Source organism: Antechinus flavipes, chromosome 3 (genome assembly GCF_016432865.1).
Source record: "Antechinus flavipes isolate AdamAnt ecotype Samford, QLD, Australia chromosome 3, AdamAnt_v2, whole genome shotgun sequence".
Classification (NCBI taxonomy): domain Eukaryota; kingdom Metazoa; phylum Chordata; class Mammalia; order Dasyuromorphia; family Dasyuridae; genus Antechinus; species Antechinus flavipes.
Window position 1 is genome coordinate 436,089,298 of NC_067400.1, and position 18,100 is coordinate 436,107,397.

At 33.5% G+C, this 18,100-nt stretch overlaps 1 protein-coding gene across 2 annotated transcripts in view; it reads left to right on the forward strand.

The window, feature by feature from the left end:
* The window catches only part of CCDC148 (coiled-coil domain containing 148), a 301,269-nt gene that overhangs the window by 83,270 nt on the left and 199,899 nt on the right, over positions 1–18,100 (forward strand). For both annotated transcript variants that reach the window (XM_051986343.1, XM_051986344.1), the window contains exons 3-4: positions 5,123–5,181; positions 6,774–6,895. In XM_051986343.1, coding sequence (XP_051842303.1) covers positions 5,130–5,181; positions 6,774–6,895 — 174 coding nt within the window. In that variant the 5' untranslated portion in view covers positions 5,123–5,129. The remainder of the gene's footprint in view (positions 1–5,122; positions 5,182–6,773; positions 6,896–18,100) is intronic.

An 18,100-nucleotide genomic window follows, 5' to 3' on the forward strand; every position in this document is an offset into this window, starting at 1 on the left:
TCTGAATACAATTCTCCCTGTGCAACAAGAAAACTGTTCAGTTCTGCATACATATATTGTATCTAGGATATACTGTAACCTATTCAACATGTAAAGGACTGCTGGCCATCTGGGGGAGGGGATGGAGGGAGTGAGGGGAAAAATCAGAACAGAAGTGAGTGCAAGGGATAATTTTGTAAAAAATTACCCTGGCATGGGTTCTGTCAATAAAAAGTTATTTAAAAAACATTTTAAAAAAATAATCCACACCTTTAGCAAAGTTGCAGGATACAAAATAAACCCACATAAGTCATTAGCATTCTTATATATCACTAATAAAATCCAACAGTTAGAGTTGTAAAGAGAAATTCCAATTAAAGTATCTACCAATAGTATAAAATATTTGGGAATGTATCTGCCAAGGGAAAATCAGAAACTATAGGAGCAAAACTACAAAACACTTTCCACACAAAGTCAGATCTAACCAACTGGAAAAATATTAACTTCTCTTGGATAGGGCAAGCAAATATAATAAAGATGACAATACTACCTAAACTAATCTATTCATTTTGTGCTATACCAATCAGACTCCCCAAAACTATTTTAATGACCTAGAAAAAATAACAAAGTTCATGTGGAAAAACCAAAGGTCAAGAATTTCAAGGGAACTAATGAAAAAAAATCAAATTTTTGAAAGAAAAATATCAGAAAATCAATTCCATCAGACTTAGGAGCCAAGACAATATCAGTTTTCAAATCTAAATTTTATTATAAAGCAGTGGTTACTAAAACCATTTGGCATTGGCTAAGAAATAGACTAGTTGATTAGTGGAATAGGTTAGGTTCAAAGGGCAAAATAGTCAATAACTTTAATAATCTAGTATTTGACAAACCCAAAGATGCCAACTTTTGGGATAAGAATTCACTGTTTGACAAAAACTGCTGGGAAAATTAGAAATTAGTACGGCAGAAATTAGGCATTGACCCACACTTAACACCGTACACCAAGGTAAGATCAAAATGGGTTCATGATCTAGGCATAAAGAATGAGATTATAAATAAATTAGAGGAAAATAGGATAGTTTACCTCTCAGACCTATGGAGGAGGAAGGAATTTATAACCAAAGAAGAACTAGAGATCATTATTAGTTACAAAATAGAAAATTTTGATTATATCAAATTGAAAAGTTTTTGTACAAACAAAACCAATGCAGACAAGATTAGAAGGGAAGCAATAAACTGGGAAAACATTTTTACAGTCAAAGTTTCTGATAAAAGCCTCATTTCCAAAACACAGAGAGAATTAACTCTAATTTAAAGAAATCAAGCCATTGTCCAACTGATAAATGGTCAAAGGATATGAACAGACAATTCTCAAAGAAATGGAAACTATTTCTAGCCATATGAAAAGATGCTCCAAGTCATTATTAATCAGAAAAAATGCAAATTAAGACAACTCTGAGATACTACTACACACCTGTCAAATTGGCTAGAATGACAGGGAAAGATAATGTTGAATGTTGAAGGGGATGTGGGACACTGATACATTGTTGGTGGAATTGTGAACACATCCAGCCGTTCTGAAGAGTGATTTGGAACTATGCTCAAAAAGTTAGCAAACTGTACATACCCTTTGATCCAGTAGTGTTACTACTGGGTTTATCTCCCAAAGAGATCTTATAGAAGGGAAAGGGACCTGTATGTGCAAGAATGTTTGTGGCAGCCCTCTTTGTAGTGTCCAGAAACTGAAAACTGAGTGGATGCCTCTCAATTGGAGAATGGCTGAATAAATTGTGGTATATGAATGTTATGGAATATTATTGTTCTGTAAGAAATGACCAGCAGGATGATTTCAGAAAGGCCTGGAGAGACTTACATGAACTGATACTGAGTGAAATGAGCAGGATCAAGAGATCATTATATACTTCAACAACAATACTATATGATGATCAATTCTGATGGAAGTGGTCCTTTTCAATAATGAGATGAACCAAATCAGTTCCAATAGTGCAGTAATGAAAAGAAGCAGCTACACCCAGTGAAAGAACTCTGAGAAATGAATGTGAACCACTACATAGAATTCCCAATCCCTCTATTTTTGACCACCTGCATTTTTGATTTCCTTCACAGGTTAATTTTACATTATTTCAAAGTCTGATTCTTCTTGTGCAGCAAACAACTTATGGACATGTATACATATATTGTATTTAACAGATACTTTAACATATTTAAAATGTATTGGTCTACCTGCCATCTTGGAGAGGGGGTGGGAGGAAAGAGGGGGGAAATTGGAACAAAAGATTTTGCAATTGTCAATGCTGAAAATTTACCCATGCATATATCTTGTAAATAAAAAGCTATAATTAAAAAAAAAAGAGAGAAAATGTGCCTCCCTCCTTTCAATAAATAGATTAGGGATTATGGATGTGGAATATTAAAAGTAATAATAATAATAATAGCTGGCATTTGCATAACACTTTAAAGTTTACAAAACACTTTATCTGTTTTAAGTCATTTGATTTTCACAACTACCCTATGAGATAAGTCCCATTATTATTATTCCCATTTTACAAATGTAGAAATGAGACACAGATATATTAAGTGATTTGCCCAGTGTCACATAGTAGGAGTCTGAGGTTAGATTTGAAAACTGATATTGTCTTGGCTCCTAAGTCTGATGGGGTTGATTTTCTGATTTTTTTTTTTCAAATCTTTGTTACAAGATAAATCACGTTGGATGGGTGGGGAGGGGAAATGAGTATGATATAAAAACAAAAGCATTTTTTTAAAAAAGTAAATTAGATTATTTTGACATGATCTTCATGAAGCCATGCTGACTATGTCCATTAGTTGAAGCAATGCTGACTATGTCCAGTAGTTGAGGATAGTAGCTGTGTGTAAGAATTAGTTCCAGATTAGTCTGGTTCAACTTTTGTCTTACATGTGAGTCTGCTTGGCTGATTCTAATAGTCAGGCAGAGAGATCTGCTGACAAAGAGGCAGTGCCCACATTAGGTTCACAGATTTTTATCTGAAATGGAGTGATCTGATATCTTACCTTGACTCATGAATAGAAAGGAACTGAAGAATCAATCAGTCATGGCAACTATTACTTCCTTCTTTCTTTGAAAATTCCTGTTATGTATACCACCAGGTAGAGTAATAATAATAAGAAGAAAAGAATGGGATCAGTGATCAGGAAGCGGGGGTTCTTAAAGTTGTTAAAGAAATGACCCACTTTCCTTCCAGTTATTTGCTATGGACATTGGAACACATGGACTTTGGGGAATAAAGTATTCTTCATGTTTCTTCACAAAAAAATTTTTCATGAAAAAAGAGAGATAAAGCATTTATTAAGCACCAAAGATATAAAAGTGACATTGTTTTTGCTCTCAAGGAACTCATATTCTATTATGAGGAGAAAATAAATATAGGACAGTTCAGTTTCATGGAAAATAGAAAGGCCAGAAGATAGTTAAGATCTGGTAGATAAAGTACCAATGAAAATGGCAAGAATTTAGTATTTTGAGGAGTAGTGGCAGAAAAGATGGTCCCTGACTCTTGGGAAGAGGTTAGTGGGTTAAAGTGTCACAATGGAGTTGGGCTCTGCTTTACCTCTTACAGAGGTAGAGGGTGGTGAGGTAGTCAGCATAAAGCTGAGAATGGGGATCCTGAATCTTAAGAACCATGCATAAATCTTCTTTGTCAATAGACAATAGGTCTCGGATTTTGAAACTATTTTAAACAAACTAACTTGAGACTTTTCATGAGCATCAAAAATATGAATTTAAGGGAGATGAGTTCAGTACAATTCAGTACAAACATACAAGATTTACAAAACAAAAAACTATATAATAAAAACACAACCTTTAACAACAATCCCAGCCAGATAGATACAGAATTATTTCTTAAGGAAGATAAGAGGGTTGCCAATACATACCTGTCTGCTTTCAACAGGACCTCTGATATAATAACAAGAAAGGAATGAAAAACCCAAGTTAATAATTACCATTTTGACTACCAGAAGATGAGAAAGGAAGTAAGCCATCTTGAGCAAACCTCCTAGAAATTCCTGTGTTTGAGCCCTGCCTATGCTTTCCTTTCCAGCTAGGTCAAATACTAGAATCCATATCTATTCTAATTCCTTTTCCCTGGGGCTTGAAGGCAGTCTACTAATGCCGGTGCTTCCAAGTTTTACAGGCCTGTATTAATGGGATAAGTCAGTTTTGAATCAAGGGAGACCAGCCCTATCAACAAATACCTGCCTCCTCAATCCAGTCATCATGACTTGTTGCAGCCCACTATCTTTCTGTCTGGAACTGAATTATGGCTCTTGTCCCAGATAGCTGGAAGGGAACTGTCACTAGAGAATTATGATATTGCCAAGAATAGCTATGCAGGCAGACTCCTAACATGATGTCCACCTCCTTCCCAATCCCCCCTCCCTCCCAACTACCTAGCCATGTGACCACAGACAATCCCTTCACATCTTTTAGTCTCAGTTCCCTAATGTACAAAACAAAGATTTGAACTAAATGATCTCCAAGATCCCTTTCAGAACTAACAGTTTATGGGTTTATGATTCTAAATGTTTAAGAGTTTTCTATAGCAGTCCAACAAGGAGAATAAAAACAAATCGATAAAATCAGTGCTATTTCTTAAAGAGCCCAGGAACTAGGTGTATTTGGTCTGGAGGTGAAGTGTGCCTCATTCAGAGGACATTAGTGCAATAATTAGTGCAAATTAGTCAAATATGAAAAACAAGTAGAGCTTTACTTAATCAGTGACTTTATTTTTCAATATGCATGATGCCTTTTCTTCAAAAAGCTCAAGGCAATACATATAGGACTTGACAACAAAATATTTCTCAATCATGGCAGCAATAAAATAGAGGAAGTCATTTATGAGCAAAGAGGAGAGGAGAGACTAGGAGTAGGAGGGGCACAGATACAAAACTGAAGGGAGTTTTGGGAATGAAGAATAGCTAATTTAAATAATGATCTATCAAAAGTCAGAGCAGCTAGTCCAAATCATTTTACTTTTCAAAATTCCAGTAGAAAATGTTCAAAAAAATCAAAACATTTTGGTAAGTTTTAAGATAACATTGCAAATTTTCAGCTGTCAATTTTTTTTTTTCTCACCAGATGAAACATGAATAGAGGAGACCTCCCGTTCATTATAACCCGGAGAACCAATGATATTGGTATGCCATATAGTACAGTTTAATGATTCTATGGAAGTTTATATAGTATTGATAATATATGAGAATAAAACATTAATAATCAGATATATAATACTTAAAAATCTCATTTGCTGGGAACTTTTCTTGGAGAGCATATGCCATACTCTTTTTAATATTTGTAAAAATGTTCATATTTATCCTTTAGTCCCTAGATCATCTTATACTTATATAATCACTCCTTTTATTCCCCCCTTCATTTATTTAAGTAGTACAAAATCAGTCAAATACCAAGCGTTTATTAAATGACTGTTATATCCTAAACACTATGCTAGCTTTTAAAATCCATATAAAATGAAGGAAAGTTTTGAGTACTTATATTATTATTAAGATTATTAAAGCCCTAGAACATTTTTTTCTACATTATTTAACTAATCATGCTTTTTGGCAAGTGTTCTTAATGCCTAAGGTTCCTGACTTAATTGTTTTAGAAAAATATTTGGATAACTATTTCAATATAATTGATTTCTTTTATAGTCCTATGCCTTTTATTTAATGCAATTAAAAACATTAAAAAATGAAAGACTGTATTTATTTTGTTAGATGCAAAAAGAGTTAAGAAATTCATTAGTGTCTGACTGTAGAAGTATCTAGCAATTTATTTTGGTTTAATTAACATTATTAACATGTTTGTAATTATTGATCCATGATATTACAAAGTTTTTTTTAAAAATCACCATGAGATTAATTTTCATATTGGACAATTTATGTTAAGTTCAGTTGAAATAGCTGGAGCTTTTCTTTTTACAAAGCATTCCTTAGATGACTTATCTCATTCCAAAAGGGAAAAAAAAAGAGGAAATCTGTCTCTTTTTCTCATATATGAAAAGAGGAGATATACAGATGTGGAATATTTTAAATGCTGTATTTCATTTGTTGTATTTTGCTCTAAATTTTCTTTGTCATGAGAGAGGATTGAATAGGAGTAGAATATGTTGAAAAATGATTTTGTTATTTAAAAAGACATAAATAACATTATCAAATTGGGGAAAATATTCTTGTGATTTTGTAAATTAAAGTACTTAATTATTTACTTTAATCCTCAAATATTATTTATAATTATGTCCTGACAAGCTTCACAACAATAAAGCATGGATTAACTGTGAATATACCTTTTTACATTGTGACTATAACTTGTCAACATTCTCTAAAACCTAACTTAAGAGAGAAGGAAGAGATATGAATTTTTACTTTTTTTTTTTTTTGAAAGAGATATGTTGTTAAATTGGATAATAAAAAACCAAAGGATATTAACAAAAATGAATTAAAAACCTGATTCAAATTGAAGGATTCTATAATTGCACTTTTGGTGTTGATTATAAGTAATTTCATGCAAGAAATGTAATGGTAATATTGTATTTCCTCAAATATTAGTTTTAAATATTTAATTAGATTGTTTGTGTAGGGGTATTATGAAGTAGTTTCCCAGCAAGCATTTCTTTCTAAAAAATATGGCTTGTAGTCAACATACAAGAGTAGATTTAAATTATTTTCCAATAATGTAATGTTATTTCTTAACAATTAAAAATGACTTTTATGTTTTGGGTGAAAAATAGACAGCCTTAAAATTCGCCTGAAAAATGGATTGAGTTGGTCCAAATACAAACCAGTAGACTATGAGCAATTATATGCGCTTACTGAAGCAAAAAAGTTAATGTCTGATGCTATACAGTTAAAGGTAAGGCACTTTTTTTTTTCTTGGAACAATTTAATGTAATAATCATAATATTTAAACTTCTCCACATAGAAATATCTTTTTTTGTCATAAAAGTCCAAAGAAACTGTTTACTAGTTTTAAAACTACAAATAATTGTGATTTTTTTTTTCCTGAACATACACTGAACTTGATTTCAATTATACAGAGCTGATATTTTAATGACTTTGAAAGTTTAAATCTGAATAAAATTTCAAGGACAAATAAGTTGCTGACCAGCTTGTAGCTATCCACAAATGGATAATAGTTCACATTGTGGATTAGCCTTCTTAAAAAGGATTCCATGATTGTAAATTTCACTTAGAAAAGCTAAGTATGAAATGGATACCTGTACAATTGAATGCAAGATACATTTATTAAGGGCCTTATCCATACAACAGATGAATGAACTTTTTTTTTTTTTTAACAGAGTGTGCTGTTGAGAATTGTTTGTACTACTGCTGTGCTCAGTTCAAATGACTTTTACACCTATATAAACTTCTGGGACCCCCAAATAAAAGAAACAGGCCAGCCAGTCAATCTCACCATTTCAATAAGCTAGTGAAGCCCTTTTTGTTGATGTGTAGCCAGTTAGTTGTATTTGACTCTTGTAACCCAATTCGAGGTTTTATGTATGTTGTTTTTTTCAAAGATACTGTAGTATTTTTCCTTCTCCAGTTCATTTTACCTAAGAGGAAGCTTAAACCAACATATTTAAGTAACTTATTCAGGATCACACAGCTAGTTAGTGACCAAAATGACATCACTATGTGTGGAATTAATAGAGTGAAGACACTCTCATGGGAATATATTCTTAAACTATACTTTAATTGTGATTTAAGATTTTATAATAACAAATAGAGCTATAGCTAAAACGTTGCAGGTGTTGTCCCCTCCTCTTTCCCACTATGCCTTAACTAGCATTTAAGTAGTTCTTTTAAGGGTGATATGATGGAGTTGAATTCTCTTAAGAATTTATTACTTGTATTCTTTTATTTCTGGGTTAGAGTTCCATGATTATAAGGAAAGCCTAGACTCCCCCAAACAATGGGAGAAAAGGCCAGCCTGGGGGTGGGGTGGGGTGGGGACTTTGGGGGCTTCTGTGTTCAGAGACCTATTTAATCTTGTTTCCCAATTTATATTCTGCTCTTCTTTGCTGGCAAACACTTTGTCAGATGGAAGATGCCCTTTCTAGTGAGATTATAATAAACCCCTTTTTGCTGCTTTTTCTTACTCTGAGAGTTGATCATGTAATGCCAGAGAAACTGAGCCAAAACAGAAATTGGTTTTTAATCTTTTAATATGGAGAGTTTTTTTAGGCTAGTTGACTGAATGGAATTCATGTTCAAAAATCATTCAGCTCTGAGAAACTGAGGCAGGGAATTTTTATAGGGTTTTAGCTAAACAGGGTTTGCAAACAGAATACATAACCTGACTATATAATCTTATAGGGGAAACAAAGGCAGATAAGGGAGTTACAGGAAAGAATCATAACTTAATCCTGACAGAATAAAGGTAAAGTGCAGGAGACAGCGAGGTGAGGACTAATACTAAACCGAAGTGGGAATTATCTTAGCAAGGATGGAAATAATACACCTAGATTTTATGACTCAGTGGTATGCCAAGGATTTTCCTGACTCAATTCTCCCAGTTCTAATGGCAACGAAGGGGGGTGGCCATAATAATTTTACTCAGCATAGCAATTCAGGCATGACAATTCAGGGCATAACAATCAGAGCAATACAAGCTTGGAATGTTCTGCCACAAGTTACACACAAATAGTCCCTCTGAACATTTGGGATGGACTAACTGCACATTTCTTTGCACTTTTCTTCTGAGCTAATTCAATTCTGCTATATTCATAGAGTGCAGAACCTTTTCTGATGAGAGCAAACCATGCTGGGTGGTCCTATGCCAGGGTCTCCCATGTCATAAATCATTGTAAAGTCCTTAAGAGAGACCTTGTTAGTGTCCTTGTATCACTTTTGCTGACCACCTTGTGAGCTCTTCCTCTGTGTGAGTTCTCCATAAAGTAATCTTTTTTGGCAAGCGTACATTTGGCAATTGCACAGAAAAAACAGCCCAATAGAGTTGTGCTTTCTGCAGTAGAATTGGAATGCTTGATTGTTTAGTTCAAGACATCAGTGTCTGATATCTTATCCTGTTAGGTGATCTTCAGAATTTTCCTAAAACAATTCAAATGGAAGTGAATTCAATTTCCTAGCATAGCACTAGTTTCTAGCTAGTATCTGAGGCCAAATTTGAATTCCAATTCTCCAGACTCCAGACCCAGACCTCTTTCCTTTAAGTAACCTATCTGTTCTAATGAAGCTCTCAGGCATGTTTAAGTCTGCCTTTGGAATGTCTTTTCTTTGTTGCTGCTTTAGAGTGCCTGAATTTAACCCCTTATCTGAATTATGTTATAAAATTCTTTTTCATTCATATCATATCACTGAATCATTGACCAAGAATCGCTTCAGATTATTTTATAGACTCCACTTAGTGAAACTTCAAGGTCACTAATGGGAAAGATGGTGAAGGGATTATATTTAACTTCCTCAAGCTTCTAGTTGTCATGAAGATCAACTCAGGAATTAAACTAAAAGGGATCAGGTTGGGGTCATTGATCTTTGTTATACATCCCTGCCTTTGTTAGTATTTCTGCCAGCTACAAATGCTCTGGTTTTTCTACAATTGTATAAATGACCAACAAATATTTAATTAGGGCCTGCTCTTTTGGGCCTAGCAGGATAATAAGACAAAAACACACAAATATAACAATATCATTTGAGAAACACATTACAGAGATGCAAAACAAATTCCTATGTAGGGTTTGAGGCAGAAAGTTGTTAAGTGGGGAGTACTATGGAACACATTGTGGATAAAATGACATCAGAATTGGTTTTGAAGTATAAGTAGGAAATCAGTGGGTAAAAGGTAGGAGGAGGGAGAATATTGCAGGCTTAGAGAAAAGCATGAGCAAGAACAGAAATGAGAATACTGAAACTGTTTGGGGCTGGAAGGTTGGGAAGTAAGGCAGGGAGAAAGAAGAGAGTAATTTATTTTGTTTCGAGTTTAGAGCATTTGTTCAGTCTGGTATGAATGTTGACCTTTGCTTGAGCCCCATTATTGTCTGCATACTCCTATATTCTTTTTACCCTGCTAGTCTAAGGATCTCTACCTTCTGACTTTTGTCTATATATTTACTTCTTTCCTCTGTGTTCTTCCTTCTCAGTTTGAATTTCCAGATGCAGACCCTGCCTTACCTTTTCTGATATTTGTATTTTGCCATTCCCTTATAATTTGTCTTAAAACCTTGGATGTTGATCTTGGATTCACAGTAGGTCCTTTCTTTCAATTATGATCACTCAGATTAAGACCTTTTGCCTTTGTATTGTATATGTTTTCATGCAATCCTGCTTAAATTGACTTCTAGTTTTAGCACTTTGCCACTAATCCTTTCTTTGTATACCTGGTACTTAGTAGAGTGCCTGATAACATGATAGACACTTAATAAATGCTTGATGACTAACTGACTAATCTGGTCCCAAATCCTGGCTAACTAGCACTTGCAGGTGTTCGCAATGGTTGCTAACAGTATAAGGATGAGAGCCTTATGTTATATAGTTATTTGAAGCCAAAGTCCTGAAAAAATCCCATGTGAATATCAATTTAGTTTCTGTAAAATTGGACAGGGTATTTTGGGCATTCATATTATAAATAAACATTGCTCGAAGAGAAGAGCAATTAGCTTCTTTATGTTCAATGAAGCTCATAGTATTCAATAAATATTTAACAGTTCAAATTTTGATAATGTCATTTTTTATAAAAGATCTGAGATGAAGTGAATCAGTTTTTTAGTAACTTATAAATCACTTTGAGAATTTGCTCCATACTTTACCTATAATTGTATGACCATTTAATTTGTAATACTTATTCTTATTATTCTTATAATACTTAATTATAATTCTGATGAAATTATAATGATTCAGGATGAAAGCTTCATAGCTAAATTCCTAATTTGGGAAATGGAAAACTGGTTACAATAGAATGTTATGTCCTAGGGTCAAATGAGAGCATCTTTATAAAGCATTTATAAATTGTAAAGTCCTAGATAAATGTCTATTAGTAGAAGGAAAAGGAGAAAGAGGGAAGATGATAAGAAGAAATACTTTTATAATTAGGTACCTCCCTAAACAGGGAATAAATCACTTGAAATGCAAACAAAAAAGGTAAATAACACTTTTTTTCCCATTTCATCAATGAATTAACATGGAAAATAGGGACAAAATTTGAAATTAAAAATTGAAAGTATGTAGAGTAGATATCTATAGACATTGCCTTGGATTTTTTTCAGCTTTGCAATTCTATCTATTTACATTTGCTTTTCATTTGGATTTTTGTCAGTTATTGTTCAGCCATTTTTCAGTTGTGTCTGACTCTATGTGAAGAGGTTTTCTTGGCAAAGATACTGGAGTGATGTGCTATTTCCTTCTCTGGCTTATTTAATAGATGAGAAAACTAAGGCAAACAAGATTAAGTCACTTGAAAAGGGCCACACAATTAGTAAGGTTTTATATACATCCATTATTTTTTTTAATGAAGTACTTTATTTTTTTTTACAGAGTTGAAAATTTTGAGTTTTTATTTATTTAAAACTAAATGCAAAATAAGAAAAGACAAAAAAAAAAGACAGAAAAAGGAAAATTAAAAAAAAAAAGACATTGTCATGTATCCAGCAAAACATCAAGGAAGATTCAAAATATGTAATAATAAATTTCCATTTCAAGAAGGTATATATATATATATATATATACTTTTTTTTTTGCAAGTTGAATTAATTTTTTTTTTAATAACGTCTTATTGACAGAACCTATGCCAGGGTAATTTTTTACAATATTATCCCTTGCACTCACTTCTGTTCCTATTTTTCCCCTCTCTCCCTCCACCCCCTCCCCCAGATAGCAAGCAGTCCTTTACATGTTAAATAGGTTACAGTATATCCTAGATACAATATATGTGTGCAGAACTGAACAGTTCTCTTGTTGCACAGGGAGAATTGGATTCAGAAAGTATAAATAACCCGGGAAGAAAAAGAAAAATGCAAGTAGTTTATATTCATTTCCCAGTGTTCTTTCTTTGGGTGTAGCTGCTTCTGTCCATCCTTGATCAATTGAAACTGAATTAGCTCTCTTTATCGAAGAGATCCACTTCCATCAGAATACATCTTCATACAGTATCGTTGTTGAGGTATATAATGATCTCCTGGTTCTGCTCATTTCACTTAGCATTAGTTCATTAAGTCTCACCAGTCCTCTCTGTATTCATCCTGCTGGTCATTTCTTACAGAACGATAATATACCATAATGTTCATATACCACAATTTACGCAACCATTCTCCAATTGATGGGCATCCATTCATTTTCCAGCTTCTAGCCATTACAAACAGGGCTGCCACAAACATTTTGGCACATGCAGGTCCTTTTCCCTTCTTTAGTATCTCTTTGGGGTATAAGCCCAGTAGAAACACTGCTGGATCACAGGGTATGCACAGTTTGATAACTTTTTGAGCATAGTTCCAAATTGCTCTCCAGAATGGCTGGATGTGTTCACAATTCCACCAACAATGTATTAATGTCCCTGTTTTCCCACATCCCCTCCAACATTCTGCATTATCTTTCCCTGTCTTTCTAGCCAATTTGACAGGTGTGTAGTGGTATCTCAGAGTTGTCTTAATTTGCATTTCTCTGATTAATAATGATTTGGAGCATATTTTCATATGTCTATAAATAGTTTTAATTTCTTTGTCTGAGAATTGTCTGTTCATATCCTTTGACCATTTATCAATTGGAGAATGGCTTGATTTCTTATAAATTAGATCAATTCTCTATATATTTTGGAAATGAGGCCTTTATCAGAATCTTTGACTATAAAAATGTTTTCCCAGTTTATTGTTTCCCTTCTAATCTTGTCTGCATTAGTTTTGTTTGTACAAAAACTTTTCAATTTGATATAATCAAAATTTTCTATTTTGTGATTAATAATGACCTCTAGTTCTTCTTTGGTCATAAATTCCTTCCTCTTCCACAGGTCTGAGAGGTAAATTATCTTATGCTCTTCCAATTTATTTATAATCTCATTCTTTATGCCTAGGTCATGAACCCATTTTGACCTTATCTTGGTGTACAGTGTTAAGAGTGGGTCAATGCCTAGTTTCTGCCATACTAATTTCCAATTTTCCCAGCAATTTTTGTCAAATAATGCATTCTTATCCCCAAAACTGGGGTCTTTGGGTTTGTCAAACACTATATTATTAAAGTTATTGGCTGTTTTGTCCTTTGAATCTAACCTATTCCATTGATCAACTAGTCTATTTCTTAGCCAATATCAGATGGTTTTAGTAACTGCTGCTTTATAATATAATTTTAGATCTGGTATAGCTAGGCCACCTTGATTTGATTTTTTTTTTCATTAATTCCCTTGAAATTCTTGACCTTTTGTTTTTCCATATGAACTTTGTTGTTATTTTTTCTAGGTCATCAAAATCATTTTTTGGGAGTCTGATTGGTATAGCGCTAAATAAATAGATTAGTTTAGGTAGTATTGCCATCTCATATTTGCTCACCCAATCCAAGAGCATTTAATATTTTTCCAGTTGGTTAGATCACACTTAATTTGTGTGGAAAGTGTTTTGTAGTTTTGCTCATAAAGTTTCTGATTTTCCCTTGGCAGATAGATTCCTAAATATTTTATACAATTAGTAGTTACTTTAAATGAAATTTCTCTTTGTAATTCTAACTGTTGGGTTTTGTTAGTGATATATAAGAATGCTGATGACTTATGTGCGTTTATTTTGTATCCTGCAACTTTGCTAAAAGGTGTGGATTGTTTCTAATAACTTTTTATTAGAATCTCTGGGGTTCTCTAAGTACACCATCATATCATGAGCAGAGTGATAATTTGGTTTCCTCATTGCCTACTCTAATTCCTTTCATCTCTTTCTCAACTCTTATTGCCAAAGCTAGCATTTCTAATACAATATTAAATAGTAATGGTGATAGTGGGCAACCTTGTTTCACTCCTGATCTTATTGGGAATGGTTGCAGTTTGTCCCCGTTACATATGATGCTTACTGCTGGTTTTAAATAAATACTACTGATTATTTTAAGGAAAAATCCATTTATTCCTATACTCACAAGGGTTTTTAATAGGAATGGATGTTGGATTTTATCAAATGCTTTTTCTGCATCTATTGAGATGATCATATGGTTTTTGTTAATTTGATTATTAATATGACCAATTATACTGATAGTTTTCCTAATATTGAACCAGCCCTGCATTCCTGGTATAAATCCTACTTGATCGTGGTGTATTATCCTGGGGATAATTTTCTGTAGTCTTTTTGCTAATATCTTATTTAAGATTTAAGCATCAATATTCATTAGGGAGATTGGTCTATAATTTTCTTTCTCTATTTTCAACCTACCTGGTTTAGGTATGTCTGTGTCATAAAAGGAATTTGGTAGGACTCCTTCATTCCCTATTTTTTCAAATGGTTTATAAAGCATTGGGGCTAATTGTTCTTTGAATGTTTGGTAGAATTCACATGTAAATCCATCTGGTCCCAGAGATTGTTTTTTAGGGAGTTGATTAATAGCTTGTTCTATTTCTTTTTCTGAAATGGAACTATTTAAGCAATTTACTTCCTCCTCTGATAATCTGGGAAGTCTATATTTTTGGAGGTAGTCATCCATTTCACTTAGGTTTTCAAATTTATTGGCATAAAGTTGGGCAAAGTAACCTCTTATTATTTCTTTAATTTTCTCTTGGTGGAAAGTTCTCCCTTTTCATTTTTAAGACTACTAATTTGATTTTCCTCTCTCCTTTTTCTAATCAGATTTACCAAAGGTTTATCAATTTTATTGATTTTTTTCATAAAACCAACTCTTAGTTTTATTTATTAGATCAATAGCTTTTTTACTTTCTATATTATTAATTTCTCCTTTTAATTTTAGAACTTCAAGTTTAGTAATTAATTGGGGGTTTTTAATTTGGTCTTTTTCTAGCTTTTTAAGTTGTAGGCCCAATTCATTGATCTTCTCTTTCTCTATTTTATTCAAGTAAGCCTCTAAGGATATAAAATTTCTCCTTCTTACCACTTTGGCTGCATCCCATAAATTTTGGTATGATGTCTCACCATTGCCATTATCTTGAGTGAAATTATTAATTGTGTCTATAATTTGCTGTTTCACCCAATCATTCTTTAAGATGAGATTATTTAGTTTCTAATTACTTTTTGGTCTATTTACATCTAACTTTTTGTTGAATGTAGTTTTTATTGCATTGTGATTTGAAAAGAAAGCATTTACTATTTCTGCCTTCCTGCATTTAATTTTAAGGTCTTTATGTCCTGATATATGGTCAATTTTTGTGTAGGTTCCATGAATCGCTGAGAAGAAAGTATACTCCTTTATGTCACCATTCAGTTTTCTCCAGAGATCTATCATACCTAATTTTTCTAATATTCTATTTACCTCTTTAATTTCTTTCTTATTTGTTTTGTGATTTGATTTATCTAAATCTGAGAGTACAAGATTGAGATCTCCCACTATTATAGTTTTGCTGTCTATTTCTTCTCGCAACTCTCTTAACTTCTTTAGGAAGTTAGATGCTATACCACTTGGTACAAATATGTTTAATAATGATATTGCTTCATTGTCTATAGTACCCTTTAGCAAGATATAGTTTCCTTCCTTATCTCTTTTTATTAGATCAATTTTTGCTTTTGCTTGATCTGAGATAAGGATGGCTACCCCTGCTTTTTTGACTTCACCTGAAGCATAATAGATTCTGCTCCAGCCTTTTACCTTTACTCTGTATGTATCTCTCTGTTTTAAATGTGTTTCCTGTAAACAACATATTGTAGGGTTCTGACTTTTGATCCAGTCTGCTATCCACCTCCTCTTTATGGGAGAGTTCATCCCATTCGCATTTACAGTTAAAATTACTAATTCTGTATTTCCTGCCATCCATGAAGGTATATATAATAATAGAAGACATTATATTTGTGAGTATTCATCTTTTCTCTGCTTCCTTATAGGTCATTCTTTTGTTCTCTGCTGTGTAATTTTTATTTTATTCCTTTTTTGCCCTTTTTATTCCCTCCCTCCCCCACTAACCCCAAGCAGGCTATACTTAAACACACATACACATACATATATACATATATATTCACATCTACACATGTATGTATATCTATACATATACATATACACTCACATATATATAATGCATTTAACCATATATAAACATGCATCTAAGACAATATTTATATGACTGGCATATAATGTATATTTCTCTCTTAATTGAATCTTTATTAAGTTTTAAGATCAGTGATTACTAGTTCTACTTTTTTTCTAATAAAGTCTATTTCTGATCCTTGTTATTGTGTTTGTATATAACTCTTGTTTTCTGCTAACTCTTCTACTTTAGTTCTACTCCTTGACTTGTCTTGCTATTACTTATTCTCCGCTATCCCCCATCTTTGAATCCTTCCCTATGTATCTCATTTCCCTTATTTCCACATACCTTATCACACTCTCACTAATCTAAACATTCTTCTATAACCCACCTTATCCTATGTTACCCTTTCCCTCCCTCTTTATCCATTTCTCACTAATCTAAACACTTTGTCCCATTGCCATAAATCTACATACCTATATCCCACTTTATCCTATTCTTTCCTTTCTTATTTCTTTATAGATTTTTGAGGGTGATATACTATGATATATTTATGGTATATGTATGTATTGTTCCCCATTTAACCCATTCCCAATGTGAGAAATTCCAGCTCTCTCTCTCCCCCTCCCCCCATCTAATGCCTCTGTATCAGTTCTTCCTTTATACCTCATTCATATAGCATAATTAGTATTTTTATCTTTTCCTAGACAATTTTGCTTTTTAGAGTTAGATTATTCTTAACTCTGCCCTTATCTTTCTTTTGAACTATTCAATTACTAATGTCAATCTTAGACATATGGTTTTTATTTCCATGTATAAAACATAAACAGCTTGTCCTTGTTGAGTCATTTGAAATTAGTCTTTAATATTGGTTATTATTTGTTAAATTTTGGGGAGCAGATCCAAGATCGCAGAGGGCAGAAAGGTCTTTATCTGAGCTCTTCCTGGCATCCCTCAGATCAACACCAGATCAAGCCTCAGAACTGGTTTTAAACAGAATCCACAAATATTTAGAGTGTAACAAATTTCTAACAGAAGATTTTTGGAAGAACTTCAGAAAAGGTCTGTTCCAATTGGGCACAGGGAGATGGTTGAGCATAGGCACAGTGCAGGGACCTAAAACAGGGTGGCATCTGCCCATTGGGGAATCTACCTGGAGGCTCTTAGCTCAGAAGAGCATTAGGTATTCTGTCCTGATTGGAAGCTAGTGGATCAGCAGATTAGCTGTTAGACATCCAAGGAAATGCAAAAAGCAAATAGTTGTTGGAATCCTTACAAAGTATTAAGTCATTAGAATTGATAGAGACAATAATTATCTAACTTAGCATGGTTCAGTATGATTGATCTAATCCTACAAGGAGATGTTATGGGCCAGAACTTGAAACAAGGTACTAAGTGGAATTGATGGAAGCAATGCTTGTGTGCTTGGATTTGCACCTTTAAGAGTTTACATATTAGAGGTCACACATTAGAGCTCACACATTGGAATTCACAAGTACGGGAGATATACAAAGTTAACTTTGTAACTTTGTGAATTCACACCTCCCATAATCCCACTCTTGGAGGAGGAGTCAACCTTTTACACTGGGCATAAAAAGAGCTTCAGTGAGTCAGTCACATCCAGTTCAGAAGAAGCCACGAGTTGGAGTTGAGCTAGGGCCAGAAGTCACTTCGGAAGATTGACAGAATGAGAGTGAGTTCAGAAGATTGACAAGGTAGAGACTGCAGTTGGGCAGAACGAAGGATTTGGAGGAGCAGAATCAAGATTCAGAGGAAGCTGAAGGCAACAAAAGACAAGCTGCACGAGCTCTTGGAACCAAGGAGGGAGAGAGGCCTTTAAGAAAGCTAACTGAGCTCAAGGAAAGAGATACGACTTGGAAGGAGAAAATAAACATTTGGATTTTATCAGCTGGCTGCATTTGCAGTAATTATTATTTATTCTGAACTGAA